Source organism: Microcebus murinus, chromosome 23 (genome assembly GCF_040939455.1).
Source record: "Microcebus murinus isolate Inina chromosome 23, M.murinus_Inina_mat1.0, whole genome shotgun sequence".
Taxonomy (NCBI): domain Eukaryota; kingdom Metazoa; phylum Chordata; class Mammalia; order Primates; family Cheirogaleidae; genus Microcebus; species Microcebus murinus.
In genome coordinates, this window is record NC_134126.1 from 30,818,858 (window position 1) to 30,844,661 (window position 25,804).

At 39.7% G+C, this 25,804-nt stretch overlaps 1 protein-coding gene and 1 long non-coding RNA gene across 9 annotated transcripts in view; one reads left to right on the plus strand and one right to left on the minus strand.

The window, feature by feature from the left end:
• Positions 1-25,804, minus strand: part of PPP1R12B (protein phosphatase 1 regulatory subunit 12B) — a 177,129-nt gene that overhangs the window by 18,242 nt on the left and 133,083 nt on the right. For 7 of the 8 annotated variants that reach the window (XR_012914485.1, XM_012744329.3, XM_012744326.3 and 4 more), the window contains 5 exons: positions 9,563-9,579; positions 6,183-6,327; positions 5,144-5,248; positions 1,312-1,365; positions 21-71 (listed from right to left, as the gene is read on the minus strand). Coding sequence is in view for 7 of the 8 variants with exons in the window: in XM_012744329.3 (XP_012599783.1) it covers positions 21-71; positions 1,312-1,365; positions 5,144-5,248; positions 6,183-6,327; positions 9,563-9,579 (372 nt within the window). In the remaining variant the exon portion in view is untranslated. The remainder of the gene's footprint in view (positions 1-20; positions 72-1,311; positions 1,366-5,143; positions 5,249-6,182; positions 6,328-9,562; positions 9,580-25,804) is intronic. The other variant, XM_012744325.2, reaches the window with a different exon arrangement.
• On the plus strand, positions 3,203-22,678 carry LOC142863851 (uncharacterized). The gene is made up of 3 exons (XR_012914486.1): positions 3,203-3,322; positions 17,020-17,157; positions 22,327-22,678. It is a non-coding gene; the product is annotated as an uncharacterized LOC142863851 (long non-coding RNA).

Here is a 25,804-nt window from a genome sequence, read left to right on the forward strand (position 1 = left end):
GAAAGAAAATCTCTTCCTACCTTCATCTCTTCCTCCATTTCTGACATTTTCCGCTCCAGGGCTCGCCTCTCCTGTTTAAGAACAACGAGACTGTTGAATATCTAGCGAATTTAGAGGGGAGTGAAAATGCTGCCTCCTAACTGCTGTGTGATCAGCAGCTTCATGGTCGAAGGGTTTGCCTACTGACTCGGGCAAACATTACTTGGAGATTTGGGCAATATCTGACCCATGCTTGGGGATGGAGCTACTTCACTGATAAAAATCACATTACCTAAATTTCCTATCAGAAAATTAGAAGATATATGGAGAAGTAACTTGCTAATACACAAAGAACCAGGGTACTTGGAGTTATTTTGTGCAAGTTTAAGATTTCATGGAATTTCAAATGACAGTAAGTGTCTAGAGCCCTTGCTCTCTATTATCGAAAAGGCATCATTATCTTCAGTAATGTCCCTCCTAAATTCCCAGAGAGCTTCTGCTCTAATGATGGGGAGCAGATGGTAAGGAGGTAGATATCACTGAAATACCAAGGGGGTTTGGTTACAGGCCAAAGGAATAAAACATAATAAAACCTAGTTGCCTTCCAAATGGACAACAACAGGAGAGATGGGAACATATATCCCTAGAGTCAAATCAAAGTTAGGGTTCATCAGTAAATCTAATTGAATTTTCCCAATCTAAGAATGTAAAATCCCAGGATAATATTCTGAATGCAGTTGGGAAGAGGTCAGCAATTGAACCAGAAATCTTCTCCACAGGCAAAAGAGTAAAAATCTGTGTTGGCTCATGTTTCAAGTCATAAGACCGAAACCAATGGCAGAGGGTCCTGCTAAAAGCCTCCTTTCTTTTTTTTTCACTTTTGTTATTTATTTATTTATTTATTTTTTTTACTATATTTACATTTCACAGAATGAAAGCCTCCTTTCTGTTCAAGGTAATGGGAAGGGTAAGGAGACCTTGCCCCTGAATGTGGGTGAGTGATGATTTACAGTAAACCGAAATATATTATGGGTGTGGGCATGGGCACAGTTCCGCCTACAAGCGGAACAGCGTGTAAGATGACCTTCCAAGGACCCTTCCCACCCTGAGACTGGAATATGTGGAAAGTACTGACCATCTGAGGAAGCCAAGAGGACTAGCAATCAAATTACTGCCCAGAGTCAGACGAAAAGAATTTATCATCGAGCTGGGAATGGAATGTGGCAGAACTCCTGCCTTCTCAAGATGAACTTTTTCCATTGGCACGAACAACAAAGTTAGAGAAAGTCAGAAAGAACAGATGAAACAGGGGGAAGAGAGATATGCTCATACCCGTTTCTCCATCTCCAGCATTGATGATCGGTCAGAGGTCTTCTCTTGTTTCTGCTGGTGCAAAAGCAAGGAAAAGAGTTGTTACTTAAGCTGTCTCAGGGCGAGTAGAAAGCCCAGTCTAGTGCAGCCGCACAACAGACATCCAGAAGCAGATGGTAGATCTCTGGGCTTCCACTACAGCAGGGGCCCCAGCAAACAGATTCTGAGCGATCTCTAAGCCTAACATTACTGCCTCTAAAGTTTGCAGGATTCCCACTGGGAAGGGGAAGGCAGTAGCAGTGTTCCCTGAAATTTAAAATACAAGTACAAAGACATTACTCACAACTCTCTAACACACACTCTCTCCCTCTAGGTCTTCAATACCAACTACATTCTTATATCTCACCATCCCTCTCCCCTCTTCTTTCTATGAGTAATATCACAAACTCAGAGCAGATTAAAAAATGGCTTTTCTTTTTTGAAAGACTAGGGAGGCCAGGTGTGGTGGCTTATGCCTGTAATCCTAGCACTTTGAAAGGCTGAGGTGGGAGGATCGCTTGGGGCCAGGAGTTTGAGACCAGCCTGAGCAACATAGTGAGACTCTCATCTCTACAAGAAACAAAACAAAACAATAAATTAATTGGGCATGGTGGCGCATACCTGTAGTACTAGCTACTTGGGAGCCTGAGGTAAGAGAATCACTTGAGCCCAGGAGTTTGAGGTTGCTGTGAGCTATGATGATGCCACTGTACTCTAGCCCAGGCAACAGAACAAGACTCTGACTCAAAAAAAAAAAAAAAAAAAATCTCCTTTCCCCTATTCTGTCTTTTTGGGGGAACTGATGCCAGTTTTTCTTTTAGAGCAGTGATTTTCACATGTGGGTGGGCTTCCAAGGGTTCCTAGGAACTCATTCATGGCATCTACTTTGCTTTGAAAAGAGCAATTTCACTTCTGTTATATTAATATATACTGGGCCTTCCAGATAAGGTAATATTTTATTTGAATAAAAGATTTAGAATGTTTATTTTAGATCATCTTTGACTTTCAATTTAAATTTTGCAGAGGGGGCTAAAAAGACTTAGTCATCATAGCTAAAATTAGAATAACCTCAGATAATGACCTTGCCTCAAACAGGGGAACAGAAATGAACCCTTACATACCTTTTGGACTTAACATTATAGAATGAAGCAGAATTTCTTATATTCAGTAGATAGTTAATAAATACAGGTGATTATTATTTTTATTTTGCTTAGTGCCATGCACAGAGAACATTTAATTATGCTGGTCTTCTTGCAGACGTTTCTTTTTTCAAAAAATTAAGGAATAACCAGAACTAGCAGTAAAACTAAGAATTCTGGCTCCCATCCTGGGCTTTCACCTTCTGTTCTGAAGGTCATGGCTGTCTGCCTTATGCTGCGTCTACTATGAAACAGAAGGAAGAGAGAAAATGCAGAAACAGACCCTGTAGCTTGTTCACATCCTCATAAGTCTCTCTTTCCTGAGCCTGAGAGTATAGAAGCTGTGATGACTTCACTATTTTCAAGGTTCATATACACAGAGAACTAGTTTTTTGTTTGTTTTGTTTCAAATTTTGACCCCCTTAGAGTTCAGGTGGATCTTTTATGTAAAAACATTGTGTGTGTTCACATAGAAACTGTTTCCATACAAACGTGTGAGGCTGACAAGCCCTCCCCCTACCGTTCTGCCAAACAACTCCATTTTTGGTAAATAGCAGAGACTTAGTTTGGAGCACTACCATTTATTCTGAATTTCAATAACTTGTTATTTGGCAAAACTAAGTATTTAATATATTCTGACACACCCAGCAAAGCAGCTGGCTGGAGAGTAAATGTTTTCCCCCTGCAACTGGATCGGCTGATTTCATTTTCAAAGCCCTTTGTGCAAGGCACTGTCGGCAGCCTGTCAGACTGCTCACTGCTCCGAGGCACCAGCTGGTGGAAAAGCCAAGGACCCCTAAAGGTCAAGACATACTCTGTCAGAAGGTGCTGCTGAGGAGAACAGGCGGCGGCAGGTGAAGCATGTTCTTCCTGTAGTTTCTCATGTGACTGCTCCTTAATTCTCTGTGAAACAGCCCTAGTGATAACTGATGTGAGTCAGTGTAACATCTGTGTTTATTGACCACTGCTAATATGTGGTATGTTCAGATAAAAATCAGACCCAGACGTCTTCTGAGAGTCTACCATGAATATGACATTTTTGCATGGCTCGGTAATGTTGAGGTGAACAGAGACCACAAGGTTTATTGAGTCCACCTCCTGCCTTACGGCAGGGTTATAACTGTGTATTTTTAAATTTTGTAATAGGTTTAGAGACCTACTTTTCTCATTCCACAAAATCACTTTAAGCCTAGTTACTATCTATCTGTCTCAGAAATCCCCAGGAAGGGCCACTTTTGGCTACTACAGCCAGGCAGAGGGGTGCCTCTTCCACGCTGACTGGAGCTCACAGGACAGCCATCTACTTTGTGCCTGGTCAGGCACTTCTCTGGAAAGTGCGGGTGTCTCAGCTGTCTTCCTGGGATCCTATGCAGTTCTGTGCTGCTGTCTTCCAAGTGTTGGCATCTCTTTGCTCATCCCATTCCCAAAAAGTTGCAAGAAGATGTTTACAGGGTGCTCATCCCTTCTGCCCCTCATAACTCTATGTATTCGGCACTGTACAATCCTAGCATTTTAGTCTTTGCTTTTGGATTATATTATATTGCCCAAATAATTAGCCACCTCATGCCTTCCTGGTAAAGAAACGTTTTTACTTCAGTTCAGCTTTTGAAATTCTTAGTCCCCAGGCATTCCAGGAGGGCAACTACTCGATAGGTTTCCTATTAACTCAGCAATAACCTAAGACAGCATTTGCTTTAGCTTTCAGCTGCAGGGTTTGTTTCACTGGTGATGAGGTTATTACCTCCAGCACCCTCTAAAGTAGCAGTCTCCAATCTTTTTGGCAGCAGGGACTGGTTTCAGGGAAGACAATTTTTCCATGGATAAGGGTGGGGTGGGTGGGTGGAGGTGGAACTCAGGTGGTGATGCGAGTGATGGGGAGTGGCTATAAATACCACTGAAGCTTCACCTCACCCACTGCTCACCTCCTGCTGTGTGGCCCAGCTCCCTGGGGTGGGGTGGGGGAAGAGGAGCTCAGGCAGTGATGCTCAGCCTGGTTGCTAACAGGCCATGGCCTGCTACGGGCCTCGACCCAGTGGTTGGGGACTGCAGCTCTAAAGCATCACCTATTTAAATTAGGCCTAGCAATGAGAGGAAGTGGTTAATTGGTCTTTCTGCCACTAATGTTCCTTATTCCTAGCCCAAAGAGAGTCGTAGCTTGGGGAAACAACAAATGTTACAGATGTTTGCTTTGGGACTCAATGTAGTACCACCTTTGCCCTGGATTTGTTATAAGACATAAGCAAAGCACTTATTTCTTTAGGCCTAGTTTGCTACCTCTTTCAATAGGCTTAATAGCATCTTGCTTATTCCCCTCCAAGAGGTGATGTATAGATAAACATGTTTCAACATGATGAACAAGACAAGAGAAACTGTCTAGGACTAGCCTTGTGGCACTGGTTTATACTTTTCTACTAAAAAATAATGATGATCTAGAATATTAATTAGTAGCATTCAGACCATCAGGAGTTGTTCACTGAATTATCAGTTTTCAATTTTAAGTTAAACACTGATAAAATCCTAGAATCAAATTGGAATCCAAGAGGCTACTGTCATGCTGCCCCAGAGTAGGCCTGCTCTCGACTCTGCCTTACTTCTCGTCCCTTAGACCCCTAGTCCAGTTGGCCTCCTAACCTCAACCCCTGCCTCCCACCTTTTTTCTTCTCCTTCCCCCTTACCTGGGCCATCTTCTCAAGCTTGGCTTTTACATCTGCTAGCTCTAGTTGGGCCTCTTGAAGTTTCGTTTTCAGTTTTTGGTTTTCGGTCAGGGCACTCTCGTAGAGCTGGGGGAAGGGAAAAAGAGAATCAGGTCACCCACTAGGTGGGGCTTCCAGAATTAGAACTCATAGTGGTTCATCACATGAGAATGCCTGGGCCCCTGCGCTCCAAGCCACCACTGTGCGGTAGACGGAAAAGATGAAGGAAGTCTAGGGAGCAGAGCGCACTCAGCCAACTGGTCTCTTGCTTCTTGAGAGTGATGAACGCAAAGAGGATGATGATGTTTCAGCTTCATTACTGTTAATCGCTGGGGGAAAAACAGGCATTCTATTTTCTCCTATTTGCATTGCTTAAAAGTGTGCCTCCCCATACAAAAGAGAATTATTTTGTTTGGTACCCGGCTAGTGTGTATATTGATTTTGGTCAAGTTCTGCTTAGCAAAACAAATATTTTCTTAACAAAAATATTTTTTCCTGGTATCTCAAGCACCTGAAGGGAAAGCTTTTCAAATCTACTCCTGGAACTAGGTACTCTTCTACAAGAACCACAGGGAATGAGCTATAAAGTGATTTAAACCCTCTCTGAACTCAGATGATGATTTTTTTTTCTTGCTAACACCAAGTAGGATTTAGTTGATAGTCACAGGATCTTATTAGAAAGCACATATTTGTTAAAAATAACAAGAGTCTACCAAATGATTCTCAGAAGCTCAAACAGACAGCAGATTTTTTACCCTTTTTATAATTCTTAATTTCTTACTTTTTCCTACACCTCTAAATATCTGATTCTACCCATACATTTACTGCACTAGAAACAATATATGAAGGGGTCTTTACTCAGCTGGTTGAAGACGTGAAGCACACCTGCATTGAAGAAACCTGCAATGAATTAGTTGTTACTTAAGCACCTTTTCTTCTGCTTACTCAGAACTACACTGAGGGGAAAGGCTGAGAGGTTTACATGTCACCCAAGAACAGGAAAATTTTTAAAAGACCCTACTTTTTTATAGTCTCTGTTGCTATCCTCCTCTGCACGGCTGGTCAGGGTGGCTAGACGGGCCTCCCGGGCCTCCCGACGGGCTCTTGCTGAAGCCCGCTCAGTGTAAGAATCGCTGGTTGTAGGGTTGCTACCTCCAGATTCCAACCTGTGGGAGATAGTAGTAAAAGGTAAAAATTGGTTTCAGAACAAAGTAGTTGGGGGAAGATAATGCTTAAGGGTAGTTTGCGCCTTTTCTAAGAAGTGTTTGAGAGCCCTAGACAGAAACAATGCACAACATTCCTTCCTTGAATCTCACTGCCAGCATTCCCAGACCTCAGGGCTAAACTGCATGAGCTTGGAGAGGGAGGCAGGCCAGCATTTGCCAAGAATGAAGCTTTACTTGAAAAATTGGTGGTTTGGACCCAAGTGCTGACTTAAATCTTAGAGCTTTTCAAATTAGTCTAGGGTTGAAATGCTTCCCTCAAGAGTATATTTTTAAAAGTAAAAGTTTCTTGGATTTCAATGGCTCTTGGAAAATGATTACAATGAACTGTCAATGAATCAGAAACATACGGACTTGGAGATCTGAGCTTGGGGCTGAATGGGAGTGGAGTGGCCACTAGGACATGGTATGTATGCCTTTTAAGTGTACTACCTGGTTTCTGGAATCCCAAATATTTCGTGGTACCAACACAGTGCCCAAACAGCTTGTTTCCTAACCTCTTATCTATATTCCATGTCAAGACTGCTGTGCTTGTGATTAGAATTTCTATGTCTTCTTGAAATAGAGCACTTAAATCCTTAACACTGGTTTATATTTTTCTCGGGCTTTGCTCTTCCCAGACTAAAGCGTGGCACATGTGAAACTGCTCTGTACAAACCAGCCCTGCGCTACATCCTGAACCGGGATGAAAAGTCACAGCTGTGTGACTTGCATTTGATGTCCCTGTCCTGTGGTAGTTATTGCCATAGCTGGGGTTGGGGGAGCTAAGTACTAGAGGAGGTAGAGGAGCAATAGGAATGACATAGAGAAGGGCTAGGCAAAGTAAACAGCTCCCAATGATGCTAATGGCCACTTTTCACAGAGAGTTCCACATTCTTCACAACATTTTTTTCTTTTTTGTTTTTTGGTTAACAGAAATCTCTTTATTGACTTTCCTGATTACAAAAGCAATACATGTTTGTAGAAAGAGTTAATACTGAATTGTTTAATCTAGAAAGTGAAAGTCACCCCATAATTCTCCTAAGAAATGATCACTATTAGCAGTTTAGATCATATCCTTGCAGAGCACATCAATGTTAAAATACCTAAATCTATAAATAAAGTCATAACACACAGTGCTGTCAAAGTCCTCCTTCTCCCTGTACTTATCACTATGATTATGGGCATCTTACCATGTAAGTAAAAATAAATTTGCCTCATTAAAAAAAAAAACTGCATAATCTTCCATTTCATGCTTGTATAATTATATAACTAAATCCTCTATTGATACTTATATTTTTTGGGTGTTTTTTTTTTAGCTACTATAAACAATGCTACAATGAGCAGATGTCTATAAATCTTAGTGCCTTTGTCCAATTAATTTCTTAGGATAAATCTTTGAAGTATAACTGTTTGGTCAAGACTAAATATATTTTAAATGTTTATATACATATTGCCATGCTGCCCTCCAGAGAGGTTTAATCCTTTCCAATCCAATAGGAGAAATATAATCTCATTGTCATTAATTTTAATATTTTTTAAACAATTAGGGAGATTCAATATCTTTGGTTATTTACCTTTGTTTCTGAATTGCCTATTCACAGCCTTCATTCACTAGGGTAATCATCTTTTTGTTGTTAACATTGGAAGAGCCTCCTACATAGAAGGGCCTTTAAAGATGTTTAACATAGGCTGCAAATATTTTTCTCACTTCACTTTTTGTCTCTTGTTTATAGTGTCTTTTACAAGTAGAGATTTTAAATTTTATATAATTAAATTTGATAATTTTTACCTTTATGCTATCCTTATTGGAATGGTCTTTCTTATATAAAGATTATAAAATCTTCTCATCTACTAACTTTAATGTAAAGCCCTTTTCCTTAAAAATTGTAATCCATCTGCAATTGGTTTTTCCTTCCCTTTTTTTTTCTTTTTTTGGTTTGGCTTGCGGGAAAGATGTATTTTCCCAAATAGACAATCAGCTGTTCTAATGATCACTCACTGAATAATTTCTTCGTCACAGAGATGCAAAGTCACCTCATACACATGTCATTGTGGGGACTAGGCATTGTGTTACATAGATCTGTTTATCCTTAAACTAGTGCTTCACTGTTTTCATCACTACAGCTTTACAGCATATTATGACGTCTGTGGGGAAAATTTCCTTTCACAAATGGCCAGTATAGTATAACAGAGTTCACAAAATATTAACTGTAGGAAAGTTCCACTTTTACAAAATTAAGCCATTTTCTGCTAAGTTAGATGTAAATTATTTGTCCTCCAGCTGGTGCCTGGTGAGAAGGCAACCAGAAGAATACATGTAAAGTTTAAAATATAGTAATGAGGCAGAACCAGCTCAATTACCAAACAAGTTAGGAGGAACTTATTTGCCCTATGCTACCCCGTAACTATATCTTCCCCCAATCGCTTCTTAATTTTCCATCAGAGGAAAGTGGAAAAAGAAAGATTCAAACTTTTGGCTCCATAGTCTCTATTATTTTTTATTTATTTTCTTCTTCAGGAAGATCAGTTTTGTGCCCTTAGATAATAGGTGAAAAATTACAGAGGGTCATCCCCCAAACTCTGACAATCTTCCTTAATTTTTCAGCAATTGTGAAACAGGTCTTTAGTTCATTCAACAAACTATTACTGAGCACCATCTAGATACAGATGTTGGACCCACTATTATATGACAGTATCTAACCTCAATCTCAATTCAGGCTTTAACTTTGCAATGAAGCCTTCCCTGAACCACCAGATCAGGTTAATAGCTCTTCTCTGTGCTCACCATACCTGTCCATACCTCTAATTAGCACTTACTACATTCTACTGGAATGATCTGTCTCTCTATTGGCTTGTAAGCTAAGTGAAATTAAGAATAGTGTCTTGTTCATGCTGTTTGCCTAGTACCTAACATGGTGCCTTGGTACAACTGGTGCTTTAAAAAAATAAATCTAGTGGAAGTATACAAGATGGACCAGAAAGAGGAGAATCACTTGGAGGCAGGAAGGTGAGCTGAAAAGGTGTTTCATTACTTTGGGCAGGAGATAATAAAAGTCTGAATTATTGTGGTGGCTATAGAAATGAAAAGGAAAGGATGTGAGAAACATTACTAAACTATTACGTAACGTTAAATTTAATTAGACATTCATTCAATCATAAGTATTAAGCATGCATATAAAATAGGGAGAGTTCTTACCTAGAAAGTCTTTCATGCTAGAGAAAGGAGACAAAAAACAAAAACAAAAGAAAAAGAAAACAGCATTAGCAAGGGACTGATTTTTATTATTTCCATTTATAAATGCACTTTTCAAATCAAATATCTGAAATTCACAGCTGGAGATAGAGGTGCCATTTAAGAAAAGCAATTAAACTGCACAAAAGGCTACCTTAGCTCTTGCTTGTACTTCTTTGTGTTCCATGACTCACCAGATTTAAGGTTTTGGGATAGCATATTTTTAAACTGAAGTCAGCAAAATGTAAAATGATTAGAAACTGCCATCCCCCGACCCAACTAACCAGCCAAGCATGTGTTCTAGAAGTGACTATAATCAACCTTCTGTGTGACATTTAGCCTCTCTGGACCTCAATATTTGTTTTATAAATTTCCTTCAGTTCACAAACCCCCAACCCTACCCTGAATGAATACTGCAATTACAAATACTAAAACTCAGAGACAGTTCCTGGCTTTCTTCCAGATCTCTAGTGAGATTAGAAGTGTAAGGGAGTTAGGGGAGACAAGAAAGTCCTATCTTAATCCCTAGGATGCTATTAAAAAAATAAAAAAGCCAGGCGCAGTGGCTCACGCCTATAATCCTAGCACTTTGGGAGGTCAAGGCAGGGGGATTCCTTGAGGCTAGGAGTTCAAGATCAACCTGGGCAACACAGCGAGGCCCCCATCTCTACAAAAATAAAAAAGTACATTAGACAGGCATGATGGCATGTGTCTGTAGTCACACATACTCAGGAAGCTGAGGCAGGAGTATGGCTTGAGCCCAGGAGTTCCAGGCTCCAGTGAGCTATGATCACACTACTGTGCCCCAGCTTGGAGACCTTTAAGAGATCCTATCTCTTAAAAAAAAAAAAAAGAAAAGAAAAGAAAAGAAAAAAGATAATACTGTACACCTGTTAAGTCAAAAAAGGGGAAAAAATATAGAAAAGAATAACTACACAATTAAAAAAAAAAGAAAAAATAAGAAAGTACTCTGAGGTCTCAGAAGAAAGGAGTTTTATAGATACAACCTGTAAGCAAACCGAACAAAAAATGATTATGTCTGTGTTTTACATTTACTTTTTATCATAGATGACCTTTACCCTTGTATTCCTTTGCTTTTTTTAAAACTCATGCAAATAAAAACTCGACTGACTTGAACATATTCATTTACTTCCCTTAAAAAAGGTGTTAAAGAACAACACAATCCTCAAGGACAGACAAAAGGAGAAAGAAGAGGAACAAGGGTCCAATAATCTACAAAATGAATAGTGAATCTTTGAATTACTGAGGAGTCACCTCTCAAGAATTGCTATATATACATAAAAATGCTTCAAGAGCATGTAAATGAAACTGAGATGCTAGCTGTTGGTTATGTCATTTAGCTTTGTGGAAAGATCCAGCCTTACAGCATCTGGGTGAATTAAAATTCACAACCCAGGAAAACTAGAAATAGTGATATGTCAAGTCCTGGTGAATAACTGAGACTGAACTCCATACCAGCAAATGCCAAGGTTCTAAGAGTCCACTTACCACTGAACACTACTCAAAAAACAAAAACAACAGGAAAAGTCCACTGTGTGTACAGCCCCATAGAAGAGGTACTAAGGATGAAGCAGAACAAGTTGCCTGGCAGAGCTAGGAAAGCACTGTAAACATAAGTAACAAGTTCATCTGAAGCAAGGCAGGGAGAACCTGCCTGTAACTGCTACGGAAATAACAGTGGTAACCCATGGTTACTATGATAGTGAAGAAATATGCGTTTCCCCCCCCCTCACTAAAATGGGGAAATTATGATTTTACTTGGCATCACTTTTAGCTATTATAGATATCACAGCATGCTAATCACTTCCATTGATTTAGTCTTACAAGAATTAGCATGTAGGCCAGGCATGGTGGCTTATCCCTATAATCTTAGTGCTCTGGGAGGCTAAGGTGGGAGGATTGTTGGAGCTCAGGAGTTGGAGACCAGCCTGAGCAGGAGCAAGCCCCCATCTCTACAAAAAATACATGAGCGTGATGGCACGTGCCTATAGTCCCAGCTACTTGGGAGGCTGAGGCAGGAGGATTGCTTGAGCCCAGGAGTTTGAGGTTGCAATGAGCTGTGATGAGGTCACTGTACTCCATCCAGCCTAGGCGACAGAGCAAGACTCTTTCTCAAAACAAAACAAAACAAAACGCAACGCCAGATGCCATGGCTCACGCCGGTAATCCTAGCACTCTGGGAGGCCGAGGCGGCGGATTGCTCGAGGTCAGGAGTTCGAAACCAGCCTGAGCAAGAGCAAGACCCCCGCCTCTACTATAAATAGAAAGAAATTGGCCAACTAATATATATAGAAAAAAATTAGCCGGGCATGGTGGCGCATGCCTGTAGTCCCAGCTACTCGGGAGGCTGAGGCAGCAGGATTGCTTGAGCCTAGAAGTTTGAGGTTGCTGTGAGCTAGGCTGACACCATGGCAGTCACTCTAGCCTGGGCAACAAAGTGAGACTCTGTCTCAAAAACAAAACAAAACAAGACATGTATTAACCCTTTTCATTTAGAATGTTCCGGAAGCACAATGAAGTTTTTTTATGCTCTAACATCACACCCAAGAAAGTTCTTAGGTATGTGACTGTATAGTATGGCTGTGTATATTGTATGACCTCCACTGAGGAGGCTGACATAAAACACAAACATTCAACTGAAAACCACTAAAAATAGGTTAGTACTATCAAGCAGCAATCAGAAAGCCCACGGGGTTCGTGGAGATGAAAAGGCAGATTCCACAGGGTTTTCAAGAGGCGTAGATTAATTGTTCCGCAGATGAGAGCACGCGGAGGAAGGTAACGCTAACGGTGCTAAACTTGTGAAGCCGCAGCAGGTTTGCCCTCACAGGCTTACTCCAGGACATGCTTCCTCATAGAGGGCCATCTGAGACGCTGATGAATGACACTCTCACTTCTGCCTGCCAGGAGTGACTAAGAGCAAATATCACAGTGTGTTGTGTATCATCTTTTTAAGGCTTAAGGTTGCTTGTCAACAATTTCCTTTTGGGTGACCTTTTATAAAAATGTGTAGATGATGAGTGATCCCATAGACAAGGCAGTAGATAAATCGCCTAGATCCAGCTATCAGAGAAAACAGATAATCCTTGATTTCTCTCCTCATTGCCTCTAACATTCCCTCCAGTTTTTACCTGATTTTTGGAGCTGTGTAGAACCCATGGGGTTTTTAAATTATTGGCCTGCAGAGGCTAGCCTTAGCAATGCCCTAGAAGGTCAACCCTACCAATTAGAGGCATGTATACAAACCCCTTAAGACCTCAGAGATTAGTGAGGTTTGAATCAGTAACGGTAACATAGTTACCTTAACACAAACAGTATTATTTCAAAAAAGGAAGAAAACTGGGATTTTTAAAGGAGATGGCATTCTCACTATAATAGAAGTGGTTTAAGGTTTTTAGCCTAAAAAGAGTATTCTTATAGGCTGGAAGACATGATAGCTTAAACATATACAGGGTTTAGTAGTTAATTCCCAAGCTTCTAGTAAAATGGCTTAGGTTTTTAGATCATACTTCCTGATTTTTCACTGGGGGAATACCTCTAGAAACTATTGCTTTGCTTGGCTTCTTGTTACCCTACATTATCTTGAGTTTGATGAAAAAACACTGGTTAGATTTATGGAAAGAGAAGCTTAGGTTTCTTGAGTAAAGAAGCAGAGTGGCTAAATTGCTGCATAGGACTTAACTTTGATTTTCCCTCTTCATTCTGCTGTCACTCAAACCAAGCACAGTTCAACTGTTGCGTTGACAGTGCTCCTTATTTGAGAAAGCTGACTGCCAACTCTGCAGGGAGACTCCTGAGTAAACCTATAGGGCAGGAGACAAGACAGAGTGGGAGTTAGACTAAGTGAGCTCAAGGGAACAGTTAAGTCAGGAAGTGACATCAGAGGAGGGAAGCTTTGGTCAGAAAGTGACTGCTAAAAAACCAAACCAAACCAAACCAAACCAAAACTAGAAACCAAAACCAAAAAAAACAAAAAAGAAAACGGAAGCTGAACATAGGCTAGGGAAGTGAACACTGAAGCCTTTCCCAGAGAAGAGGATTCTAAGAGGTCAGCCTAGGGTACAGGAAATAAGGAGAAGTACTAGAACACAGGGTTTGGAGACCCCAGCCAAATCTACGGTCCTCTGAAGGCTAGGAATGTGGGTCCCACTTCCCCATGCTCTGGGAATGGCCCCATTACACTCCCTCCTCTGTACACTCTCTTAAAAACAGAACAGTTACTCTACTCTTTAAGTAGTATCTGAATAGCTTACCTGTACAAGATGACATCACATATTATAGAAAAAGCATGAGTCTTTTATCCAATTTGCAGGTTAACATACAAATGTACTGTGTCATACGTTCTAATCTGGAACTCTCAGAACTGTCCTAAAAGTTGTTGTTAAAGATTGTTTTGCTCTACCTTCTACTGAAGACAAATGAATGATGAAGACACTAACATGATGCTCTCCAGTGTGTCTGAACTAGATAAAAGCTGTTCAGAGAAGAAATGACTTTCACAGCTTTTATGGTCCAAGTGAGGGCAATAAATATTGCAAATGGGGCCCTGGAGCAGAAGGGACAAAAAGCTGCTCAGAAATCAATGTGAACGCAGAGAGTAGAGGTAAAAAGAATAATTAGCTATATAGACCATAGTTTCAAAAATACTCCAAACTAAGAAGCAGCCACCTTCCTTTTTTTTCCTTCTTCTTTTCCTTTTTTAAAATGTTCTCTTTCAGCAGTATCATCCTTCCTTTCATATCTCTTGACATTCTCCCATAATAATCTCATGGCTTGGGCCTGTTTCTAATAAAAGAACAGAGTGCAGATCGCCATTAATTCAGATGGCAATCCTAGAAAGGGACAGAAACCAGACTGGTTTTGATTTGTGAGATGCGTAGGGCCCTCAAAATACCAGAGACTGGCTTAGAAAAATCCCCACAAAAGCTTTTAACTTGAAAGCTATCAGGAGTTCAGGAAGGCACATAATTAAAACCAAACTCCTTCTACCAAGTTTAAAATAAAATTGTGGCTCTGGAAAGCTGGGCCCAGGGGAAAGGAATGAGACCGAGTCACATGTCCGCTGCCAAGGCCGAAACTGGTTTAACTCATGCTCTTTTGGAGTCACGGCCTGACCCCATGGTGATGGGAAAAAAATCTATTTACATTTCCACTGAAGAGGGACTAAGCAGAAGGAACATTTTATATCATGTTCTTGTGCACTGACCGAGCCAGGGGAAACAATTTGAGCTATTCTGGGATGGCCTACAGAGAACCAGCCTTTCCCTTCAGTGTTCTCAGATTAATGACTGAGGATGAATAAGCCAATGATCTGCAAAGACTCTGCAGATTTTCAGAGCCGCCACAAACCTAATCATGGTCTGAATTAATCACAAAATAGTATAATTTTATCACTTTTGAGTTTAAGAATCAAGATGTTCTAGCCGTCTTTACCTGAAGGGAAGAGAATCCTTTGTAACTCAAACAGATGGGATTCTCAGGAAAAACTTGAAATAAGGAGAGTCTACCAGTCTCTGGCTTTGAAGTAGATTTTTCAGAACCTATGTTGTTCTAGTGAATATTTGGAGACTCTGGGCAATTTAGAAACACGTGTGAGAGTGGAACAAGAATTTTCAAGATTTATGCAAAGATGTGACAGTAGAGGACAATGACAATGAGGCCTTTATTAGGTTTTTTTTTTCCACATCTAAAAAATTAATATTTCCTTAATATCATCACATTTGCAACTGTATTAGTTTTCTCTCTTTCCTTTTTTTTGGAGACAGAGTCTGGCTGTCACCTGTGCTGGAGTACAATGTCACGATGATAGTTCACAGCAACCTCAAACTCCTGGGCTTAAGTGATCCTCCTGCCCCAGAATCCAGAGTAGCTGGGACTATAGGCACATGTCACTATGCCTGACTGATGTTTTCTATTTTTAGTAGAGATGGGGTCTGGCTCTTGCTCAGGCTGGTCTCAAACTCTAGACCTCAAGCAATCCTCCCACCTTGGCCTTCCAAAGTGCTAGGATTATGGGTGTGAGGCACTGTGCCCGGCCCTGTATTAGTTTTCTACTGCTACCAAAATAAATGACCACAAAACTTAGTGGTTAAAAAAACAAAGCCTCGCTCTGTCACCCTGGGTAGAATGCAGCGGCATCAATGTACTCAAGTGATCCTCCTGCCTCAGCCTCCCAAGTAGCTGGGACTACAGGCATGCACCACCACATCCAGCTAATTTTTCTATTTTTAGTAGAGACGGGGCCTCGTTCTTGCTCAAGCTGGTCTGGAACTCCTGAGCACAAGCAATCCTCCCACCTCAGCCTCCCAGAGTACTAGAATCACAGGCATGAGCCACTGTGCCCGGCCTATTATCTCAGTTTTATAGGCCAGAAATCTGGCATGGCTGTGCTGGGCTCTCTGCTCAGGTTCTGATGGGCTGAAATCAAGGTGTCTGCTGCTGGCTCTTATCTGGAGGATCTGCGGAAGGATCTGCTTTCAAGCTCAGGTTGTTGGCAGAATCCAGTTCTTTGTGGCTGTAGGTCTCAGGCTGTTAGCAGGTGGCTGCTCACTGCTTGTACAGACTCCCACATTCCTTCTCACAGGGCCCTTTCCATCTTTAAACCAGCAACAGCACTTTGAGTCTTTTTGCATTTCAAATTTCTCCAGCTTCCCCTCTGCCATCTGCCGAGAAACCTCTCTGCCTTTATGGGTTTATGTGATTAGATCAGGAAAAACCTCCCCATCTTAAGGTCACTGTGTCATATAACATAATTATGGGAGAGCTATCTCGTCATATGCATGGGTTTTAGAGATTAGGCCAGGATATCTCTGGGGAGCCATTTTAGAAATTTCAACTATCACAAAGATCCCCCTTTAAAACAACATGGTCTCGTTTACCTGTAATATCCTAAAAGCAAGAAACATTCATAGTGCCTGACCTCTCAGTTCTCCCACTAGGTGATTACACACATTCAGCATCAGAACAATCTTAAAAGCATTGTCATATGCTGGAAAAAGTGTGCATCCATCTGAGCAGGTATGTGTGTGTAAGAGAGCATACTTCTATGCAAAAATTAGCTCTTATAAGTATTAAAATCACATATATCTTAATGATAGTATACCTCTTGATTTGGCTTTACCAACAATTTAATGTATATGGAACAAAAACAGTTAAACTGGAAAGTCAAATATAGTACTTACATTCAGTTTATATCATAAATACTTCTGAAAAATCTCATTTGTCAGATTGTGACTACCTATCAATATTGCATATAGAAATGAGACCATATAACATCCCCTCACAAATTCTAGTACACTTCACTATATTTAAAAAAAAAAAACCATTACATTAAATTGTAGTAATAGATTCATCTTTTGTTGTATCTATCATGTTACCTAAATATTATTGGAATTTTATAGTTCTTTGTAGGCCTGAACCTCTTCTTTGTGGATATTCCCAGCTTCTGAAGAAATTCTGGATTTTGGGGGAACTCATGAAATATACTTAATATAGAAGGAAATTTATAAATATACTAAGGCCTCCATCAAATATCCAAGGTAAGCCATTTTATATTTAAAAATAATTCATAAACTCTTACGATCCATAAACACATTAGCAGGCTCAGGCATTTTCTCTATCTACCTTTTCACATGCTATGTACTATATGTGATGAAAATGACTAACAGGAGGATAAGGAGCTCTACAACTTGTGGCTCTGTCACACTTCTCTCATTTAACATCTATTTTTACTTTCCCCATAGTTTGGATTTTAGGTTTACACAGGTGTACATGGCCACCCAAAACTATAGGAGCCCATGAAGTGTAATACATTCAGATGATTCAAAAAACAGGCTCAGTGAACACATGAGAAAAGCAGCCTGATCACTTCCCCTGAAATACTGTCAGGAAATACTGCACAGAATAAGTCATAATTTTAAAAGTCTCTCGTTAGGCCTTAAGTCCCACTGTTTGAGCATTGTTCCATTTCTCTAATTGGGATTCTAGGTCTTACCCACTAGTGTGTCAAGGCTCTTTAACAGATGTTGTTACTGACCACCATTATGCCTCTTTAGGCAGTAAGCTTTCCATGAAGCCTGGAAAGAGACGGATTTCTCAAATATGGTAAATGTCACAGTCCAGCAGCCTGTTTTGGGCAGCAGTCATTTTGATTTCATGTGGACTAGGCTGTGAATCCAAACCATTGCAAAGGGTTTGGGGAGGCTCTCCAGGCCTCACATTTTGAGAGTCAACAAATACTTGGGACCTAAGTAACGTAAGGTAAAACCTTTTATTTCTGAGTAGATTCCACGGAAGGTCAGGGTCTTCCTTTGTTTTTAGATTTTTCTCTTTCATTCCCCACAGAAACCAAAATATTAACTCATATATTTTGAAGCTACAGATATACTAGCAAACTGCAATAAATGGTAATCTGAATTGCCTCGGAAGACCTCTGGCTGGCCTTCATTTTAGAAACAGGTTTCTCTAGTGTGTGGACTCTGACTCCTTTCCAGATGGCCAAATGGGATAGGAGCAGAGAGAGCAAATCTTAAATAGGAAGCAGCGTTCATTCCCTGTTGAGTATTTATAGTAAGTGCCTGTGTGTGCCCAGCCTGGCAGGTGGCACTTAAAGGAATAAAATGGATGGTAACGGAATCTAAGATATGGCTCTTTGTTCTCCAAGACCTTATCTTTGGGGAGGAAAAGTAAACATACTTATAAAACAATTAGAGGGTAACATAAGAAAGTGATGGATTGAATGTAAACAAATCAAATATTAGACTATCTGGTCCATACAACAAATAAAGTAGCAGGAAAGGGAGAGACCAATATTGACTAGTTACTTTTGGCAAGGCTTTATGGAAAGTTTGGGCCTACTGGATCAGCCTGAAGTTTCAAACTGGGTGGCCATGAAGAATGACACTACCATGTGTTACTTTTTGGCAGGTGCAAGGGTCCCTGAGATAAGAAAACCTCAGCAATTCAGGGCCTATTAATTCAGAACTTGTTATAATTTAACAGATCTTGAGTTGAAGTATATCTTTGTGCTATCTTCTTAATATTTATTTACAAAGCAAATTAATAGCATAAACAAAATTAGAGAAATGACCTACTTAAAGGATCTGCTTCTGAACACTTACAAATGGCTTTAGAGTAAATACATATAATTGATACACTCATTAAAAATGATTCTATATCACAGCATTCAAGGGCATAGATATTTTCTCCTTAGCAAAGTTATTAGTCAATAGTTTTGTCATAGATACTTACAAATAATAAAACTGAACCTATTTACAAATGATGTAAAATTCTGACTTTTTACTAATTTAGATTTGTCTATTTATGTCTTCCTAAATTATTCTGTGAAGTTTTTCCTTCTTTAGTTATTTTATGTGTTTTAGAGACAGGGTCTCTCTCACTCCAGGCTGGAGTGCAATGCTGCAATCCTTGCTCACTGTAGTCTTGAACTCCCTGGCTCAAGTGACTTTCTACTTCAGCCTCTGGAGTAGCTGGGACTGCAGGTGCACACCACCACACCTGGCTAATTTTTAAAATTTTCTGCAGAGAAGGGGTCTTGCTTTGTTGCTGAGACTGGTCTCAAACTTCTGGCCTCAAGCGATTCTCCCACCTTGGTCTCCCCAAGTGTTGAGATTGCAGGTGTGAGCCATCATTTTAAAGGAGGCCCTTTTCCTCCTTTAAAATAGCTGCTATTGTCACCATCTCTCTTTCCAAATCAGATTCAATAGTCAAGGATACTGGCAATAATTTGGCAGCTCTTTAATGGAGAGATAGTAATTTCACTGGAGTAGCTGTGTTTCTTACTGGTTAAGACTGAGGCTCTGGAGCATTCACTGGTTATGTGATCTTAGGTAATTACTTAACTTCTCTTTGCCTCAGTGTCCTCATCAGTAAAACAGGATAATGGTACCTGGTGTATAAGGTTTTGGAGAGCATTAAATTGGACAATAAATGTGACTGTGTGGTGTGGCACTGGCACACAGTAAATGTTCTATAAATGTTAGCTATTGTTACTATAGTTTCCTCTGTTTTCCTGCTCTCTCACTCGACCCTCTTTGGTCTTCTGGCTCTCCCAATGCTTGTTGGCTGCAAGAGGTATTTAAGCTCAAACAAATTCCTTAGCGCTCAAGTAAAGGGTTTTGATTATTTGTAGATTTTGATTATCCAGGCTAATTCCTACTTCCCTTTCTAATCTACAGACATTTAAGGTCATTATTTTACTGTCTGGATGGGTATACCCTTTCTCTCAGATAACCAACCACATAAAGTTGATTTTGGCAAGTAACATAAGGATTTTGTTTTGATTTTGCTTTAATGTACTTTCATTTATTTAAAAATTCTTTTGAGATGGGACCAGTCTTAAATTCCTGGGCTCAAGAGATCCTCCTACCTTAGCCTCCCAAGTAGCTGGGATTATAGGTGTGCGCCACTATGCCCAGCTATTTTATAATTTAATTTAAATATAGAATATTTAACTTTTCACACAAACAACTTTAAAAATAGCCATTTGCTATTTTATACACAATTTCTATATGAAAATGTTGCTTTCATAATGAACCATGAGGAGATAAAGTCCAGACATACTTTTAGTATCTTTATCTAATCATCTCACTGGTAGAACTCCCTGCATTGTGTAACCAAAGAAGGCTGCTGGGTTTTGGGGCTGTGATGAGAACTAATATCCCAGTTGTAGATAACTACCATCCCCTTGCATAATAAGCAGGTCAAGAACAGAATCAAAAAGAGGATTAAAAGAATAAAAGGCCAATGAAAGCCAACTCTGATCATTTCCCTTTGGTCTTCTGACTGTAATTAATTGTCAGCTCACCCAAATGTTATGAGATTGAGAAAAAGAAAAAAAAAATAATGTTGAATAGTCTGGGAACTTTTTCAAATTTTAAAAACTAATCTCTGGTCACATAGCTGGTTACATACTGAAAACAGAACTAGAACCCAATACAAAACTTATAACGATTGACCCTTACCTGACCTCAGTTTCTGGATCCTTTGAGAACTGCAGCTCACCACTGTAACATAAGGTTGACTACCAACCTCCAGCAGCACCTGCTATCTTCCCACATGTAATGCCAGCAGTAATGGGATAGGAAAGAGCAAGGAGAAGCAGCAGCGTATCTCTTATCTGCTTCTTGTTACTCTCCAAGGTTTATTCTTAGCCTTTTCTTATGTTATCTTACGGTATTTACTTCTTAGGCAAGTTCACCGCTCCCATGGCTTCGATCATAAATATCAATATTTTCAGCCCATAATTTTCTCCGGAGCTTCAGACCAACTACTCTCTGGATATCACTCTCTGAATGTCCCAAAGTGCCTTAAATTCACCATATTCAAAGGCAAAACCATTTCCCTACTCAACATCCTTTTGCCTTCTGTCTTTGCCAACTCAGTTTTGTCTTAACATTTTCTACCAAGTCACCTAAACCAAGGACCTGGGAGTCATTCTCAACTCTACACTCTCTCAGGCTTACCCCTGCCCTCATTCTTTCAGTCCCCAAGTCTTATTATTTGTATCTTCTAAACAACTGAACGCTTCTCTGTACTGCCCAGACAATGTCTCTGTTCAGGCCCTTGTCATTTCTCACCTGGAACACTACAATCAGGACCAATTGACCTGACTACTTCCTTCTGTAATCCAGTTTCCATAGCTGCCATAGTTTCTCTAATAGGCAATTCTAATCACACCAATTTTACTTCCAATCTTCAATACTTTATCCACAGGATAACTCCCCAAATCCTCAAAATGACATACTAAGCCTCACATGACCTGGTCCCTACTAAGTCTCCAGCCTCATTTCCTATTACGCTTCTAAATATATCTTTTGTTCTAGCCACGCTGATCTGCAGCTCTCAAAATAATGCCATGTTTTCCCATATTTTTTTTCCCTACCTTTGTAATGTACTGTTTCCTTGCCGCCTCCTTTGCCCATCTGGCTTCCATTTTTCTTCAAACATTAGGCTAATGCATTTACCATTTGACTGATCTAAAACACCCTGAACCTACCTATATGTCTTTATTAAAAAAGTCACCTCTTGTGTGTTATCTTATCATTTATTTATTTTTTAGAGATAGGGTCTTGCTTTGTCACCCAGTCTAGAGTGCAGTGGCCTGATCATAGTTCACTGTAACCCTGAACTCCTGGGCTCAAATGATCCTCCTGGCTCAGCCTCCCAAGTAGCTAGCATTACAGGCACACATCACCACATCTGGCTAATTACTATTATTATTATTTTTTTTAGAGATGGGGTCTTGCTGTGTTGCCCAGGCTGGTCTCAAACTCCTGGGCTTAAGCAATCCTCCTGCCCTGGCTTCCCAGGTGCTGGAATTACAAGCATTGCTCTAATTCTTGATTTTCTTTTTTATCTCCCTAATTAGACTACCAATTACTTGAGCATAGGAACTGTGTCATTCATTTATGAATTCTAGTGTCTGCTATAAAACCAACTACATAGCAAATGCTCTTGGAATGTTAATTGTAGGAGAATTCAAAATAGGGCAGGTGGCCTTGATACTCATTTATCATGGAACCAAAAATTGGAGTAGAAGGGCAGAACACAGCTTGCTGGAAAGGAGCTGATCAACAAACCAGATGCCATCTCATCCAGGTGTACATAAGACACGAGTTAACTGGGCCAGTATCTATCTAGAATTCATGCGATGGCTGATAATGGCAAAACTACTTTTATTCCTACAGGTTCTATTGCTCTTGTCTAGGAAGATTTCTTGGGCTGAAGAATTACTGCTTACTGACTTCTCTTGAGTGGAATAAAAACCCAAAAAACCAATACACTTGTGGTTTTAATTAGCCAGGAAAAAAATGGTTAACATATTGCACCCTTAATTAGGATTGTTCATCCAGACAAATGTTTCTCATTCCATGACAGTGGGTTATAAAGTGAAGTAAAAAAATGGATTCCAGATCGGTAGTGCCCCAGATGTAGTACTGGAGGTACAGAGGATAAAATAATGTGCTAAAGAACTGTTTGGAGCTTGCCAGATGAGGGCACAAAGCACATGCAAAAAAATGATCGTCAATACCCACAGTTCGGAAGGCAGAGGCCGAATGCCTTCAGCCTGTTTACCAGAGTTGTCACATAGACAAGCTCGCATGAATGCAGCAATCTTTACCATCCAATTATTTATCAAATGTCCTCTAATTAGTTTGTAGGGCTGGCTATAAAACAGAGCTAGTTGATTAACTGCTCCCTTTATGTACATTAATGGCTGGGATGAAGGATATTACGCAAAATGTTTGTATATTTTCTGTCATTTTTTCTGTTGAGACGTTAGATCTGAAGGAATAGTAATCCAGACTAAATGGGAAAATGCTACTGATCTTGGTTTATAAATGCAGGTCAGATCCTATTATCACAACTACTACCTCAGTGAAAATCTGCCTAATTAAATGATGCCCAGGGTTCAGCTGATGACCCATTTACTTTAAGATATATTCGATATAATAAATATCAAATGAGCACTACAATTTGGACATTCTCTAGTACTTGTTTTCTCTGAATATATCCTGTATTTAAAAAAATATATATATGTATTTTTTGTAGTTTATTATATTTTTTAGAGACAAGTTCTCACTGTGTTACCCAGGCTAGTCTCAGATTCCTGGCCTCAAGTAATCCTCTTGCCTCAGACTCCCAAAAGTGCTGGGATTAGAAGTATGAGTTACCACACTTGCTTGAAAATATTTTTTTAAATTATCAAATAATAATTTGAAAATATTGACCAAAAATTACCTGTCTCTTGTTTTCAGGATGATTTAAAAATGATAAGCCATCTAAATTGACTAGTTCCTAATTTATAGAATTTATAAACTTTAGAGCCAATAACATATGCAGTGATTAAAAAGCAAGAGCTAGATGTCTACTATAGCTAAAGTTCAGAATTTCTTTTAGTGTTGGAAAATTAGTGTCAAAAGGAAGATTTTCTACTAATTGTGTGAAGCCAGCATGTTATTTTATAGCTGCTTCATAGCATGAGAAAAGAGGCTGAGCCTTCAAATTCTCACAAATATCTACCTGGTGTGGTTCCCATTAGAAATGAGAGTGAATCTGGAAGTTGTTCTGTTTTTCCTGAGTAACAAATCAGAGATGAACACATCTGTTACTCAGGGAACTCTCCATCTTTTAGAGACAAAAGAGATATTGAACTAATGTGAAAGTCAAAAGAAGCACTTAAATTATTTCATCATTCAGGGTCAAGAGAGACCAAAATAGCAATATTAGGAGCATACCACGTATAACAGCCATTCTTAGTGAAGGCAGGGGCAAGTGGGGAGATACCAGTGGGATGGGTGGTCACTTTCCCTATTGAGAAAGAGGTATGTGCATTTTTAAGAACTATGTTTAATAGTATAATTTTGTGTTCAGAGAATGAAAAATATTATTTTTGAAATACTAACTGTAAAAGGCAAACAAAAATCTTCTTAGCTGGTGAGGGCATGTACTACTATCTTCTGCATATCAGTGATTTTTCATTAGGGAGTATATCAGTTGCACAATCTCCAGGCAAGCATTAAATTTTTGTATTAAAAACAGTCATAGGTTTATTGAGTATGGATACACTAAACTATATAACAAGAAAAGTATCAGATGTTGCTGTGAGTTTAAAAGTAAAGCTATATGATAAACTAGTTTCGGTTTTCCAGTCACTGAAAAATTATCCTGCCTTTGTTTTCTCAAGTTAGAGATAATGATGAGTTACAGTTTATAGTTTGCATTCCTACTTCTTGAACATTTGATGAAGGGCAAAGGTGTCCAAAATATTCTCTCCATGTGAATACCCATTATTTAAAAATTCTCTTTGAGGGCATTTTCCTTATATGGAAGCACTTAATATTTAGCCCCTTTAACAATACTTAAAAAAGGAATCAAACTTAAATGCTGGCTCAAAATTTCAGTCCTCTGTTTTGAAGAATGTTGGATCAGGGGCTGTACCTCTTTAACTCTATGCCTTCTCTAGAAGAAAACTATATGTATGTATGCATGCAAGTCGCAGAAGTTTGGATGAGGACAGTGAGAGAGTTGTCCTGACTTTAACTGTGAAATGCATAGAAAAACTTCCTAGAATCTTTACTGTAAAAGCCCAGCACTTCCACCTTTAGGAGAAATCTGAAGACCCTGTAGCCTACAAGATCTTAGGCTCTGTGGGGTCCATGGTCCCAGAGAGTATGACTGGAATTTGAGAACCAGGCACTGCAGATTCCATTATGGTCTATCAATTCCCTTGGTCTATAGACACAGCTTTCCTCCTTCCTGCAAATTTAGTTTCTGTGACCCCATCATGGATAAACTTGGGACTCTCGCAGCTATTTAAGCTATTAACTGTCATCTTTATTCCTCAGCATGTTCTTAACCTTGACTTCAAATGTATTTGATATATACTCCAGTGCTGCTAATGAATATGGGTTTTGGAGTCAGAGAGACCTGAGCTGGAATCAAAACTCCGCTGCTTACTTGCTGAGTGATGCTGGGCAAATCACTTCTCTTCTATGTATCTCAGTTTCCTCATATGTAAAATGGGGATAGCAGTACCCACCTTTCAAAGTGGCTGAGGATCAGCCAGTTACAACCAGGCATCAGAAGGCATATGAGCGGAAGAACAACATCACAAAACCAGTTGTTAAACAGCACCCAAAACCAGTTTTAAAGAGCATCCTAATTAGTAGAATATGACATAAAAAGAACTAGGCCAGGGAATCTTAGGAGATGAATCTTAGTCTCATAACCAGTCCAAAGTGTCAGAAGCTTCCAAATTAGTCTCGCATTATCTTCCATTCTCTCTGATGTTAAAGATATAATTAACATAATGGAACGTGAATGATATATGAAAATCAACATTCTCTATAGCCTAACCTCAAGCCGTTTGGACACTTAAAGTTGGTTATAGTAAGCTGATGCTATTGTGGGAATCCTCAGCCACTGACCACTAAAATTGGGAAGCAGTCTCTTATTAAACTGTCCATGTTTTGGTTTCCTGTAATTCAAATTCTCAAATTTTCTCCCACTGTGACCTCTGTCTAACAGGCAGGGATGAGAGGTGGTACAGTAAGGATAGGAAGGGCAGGTGGCAGCAGTTAGCAGTGAGACAAGAAGAAAGTAGTACCTAACTCTAAGGAAGAAATGGAAAAACAGGGAAAAGGGGGGATGGTCACTAAACAG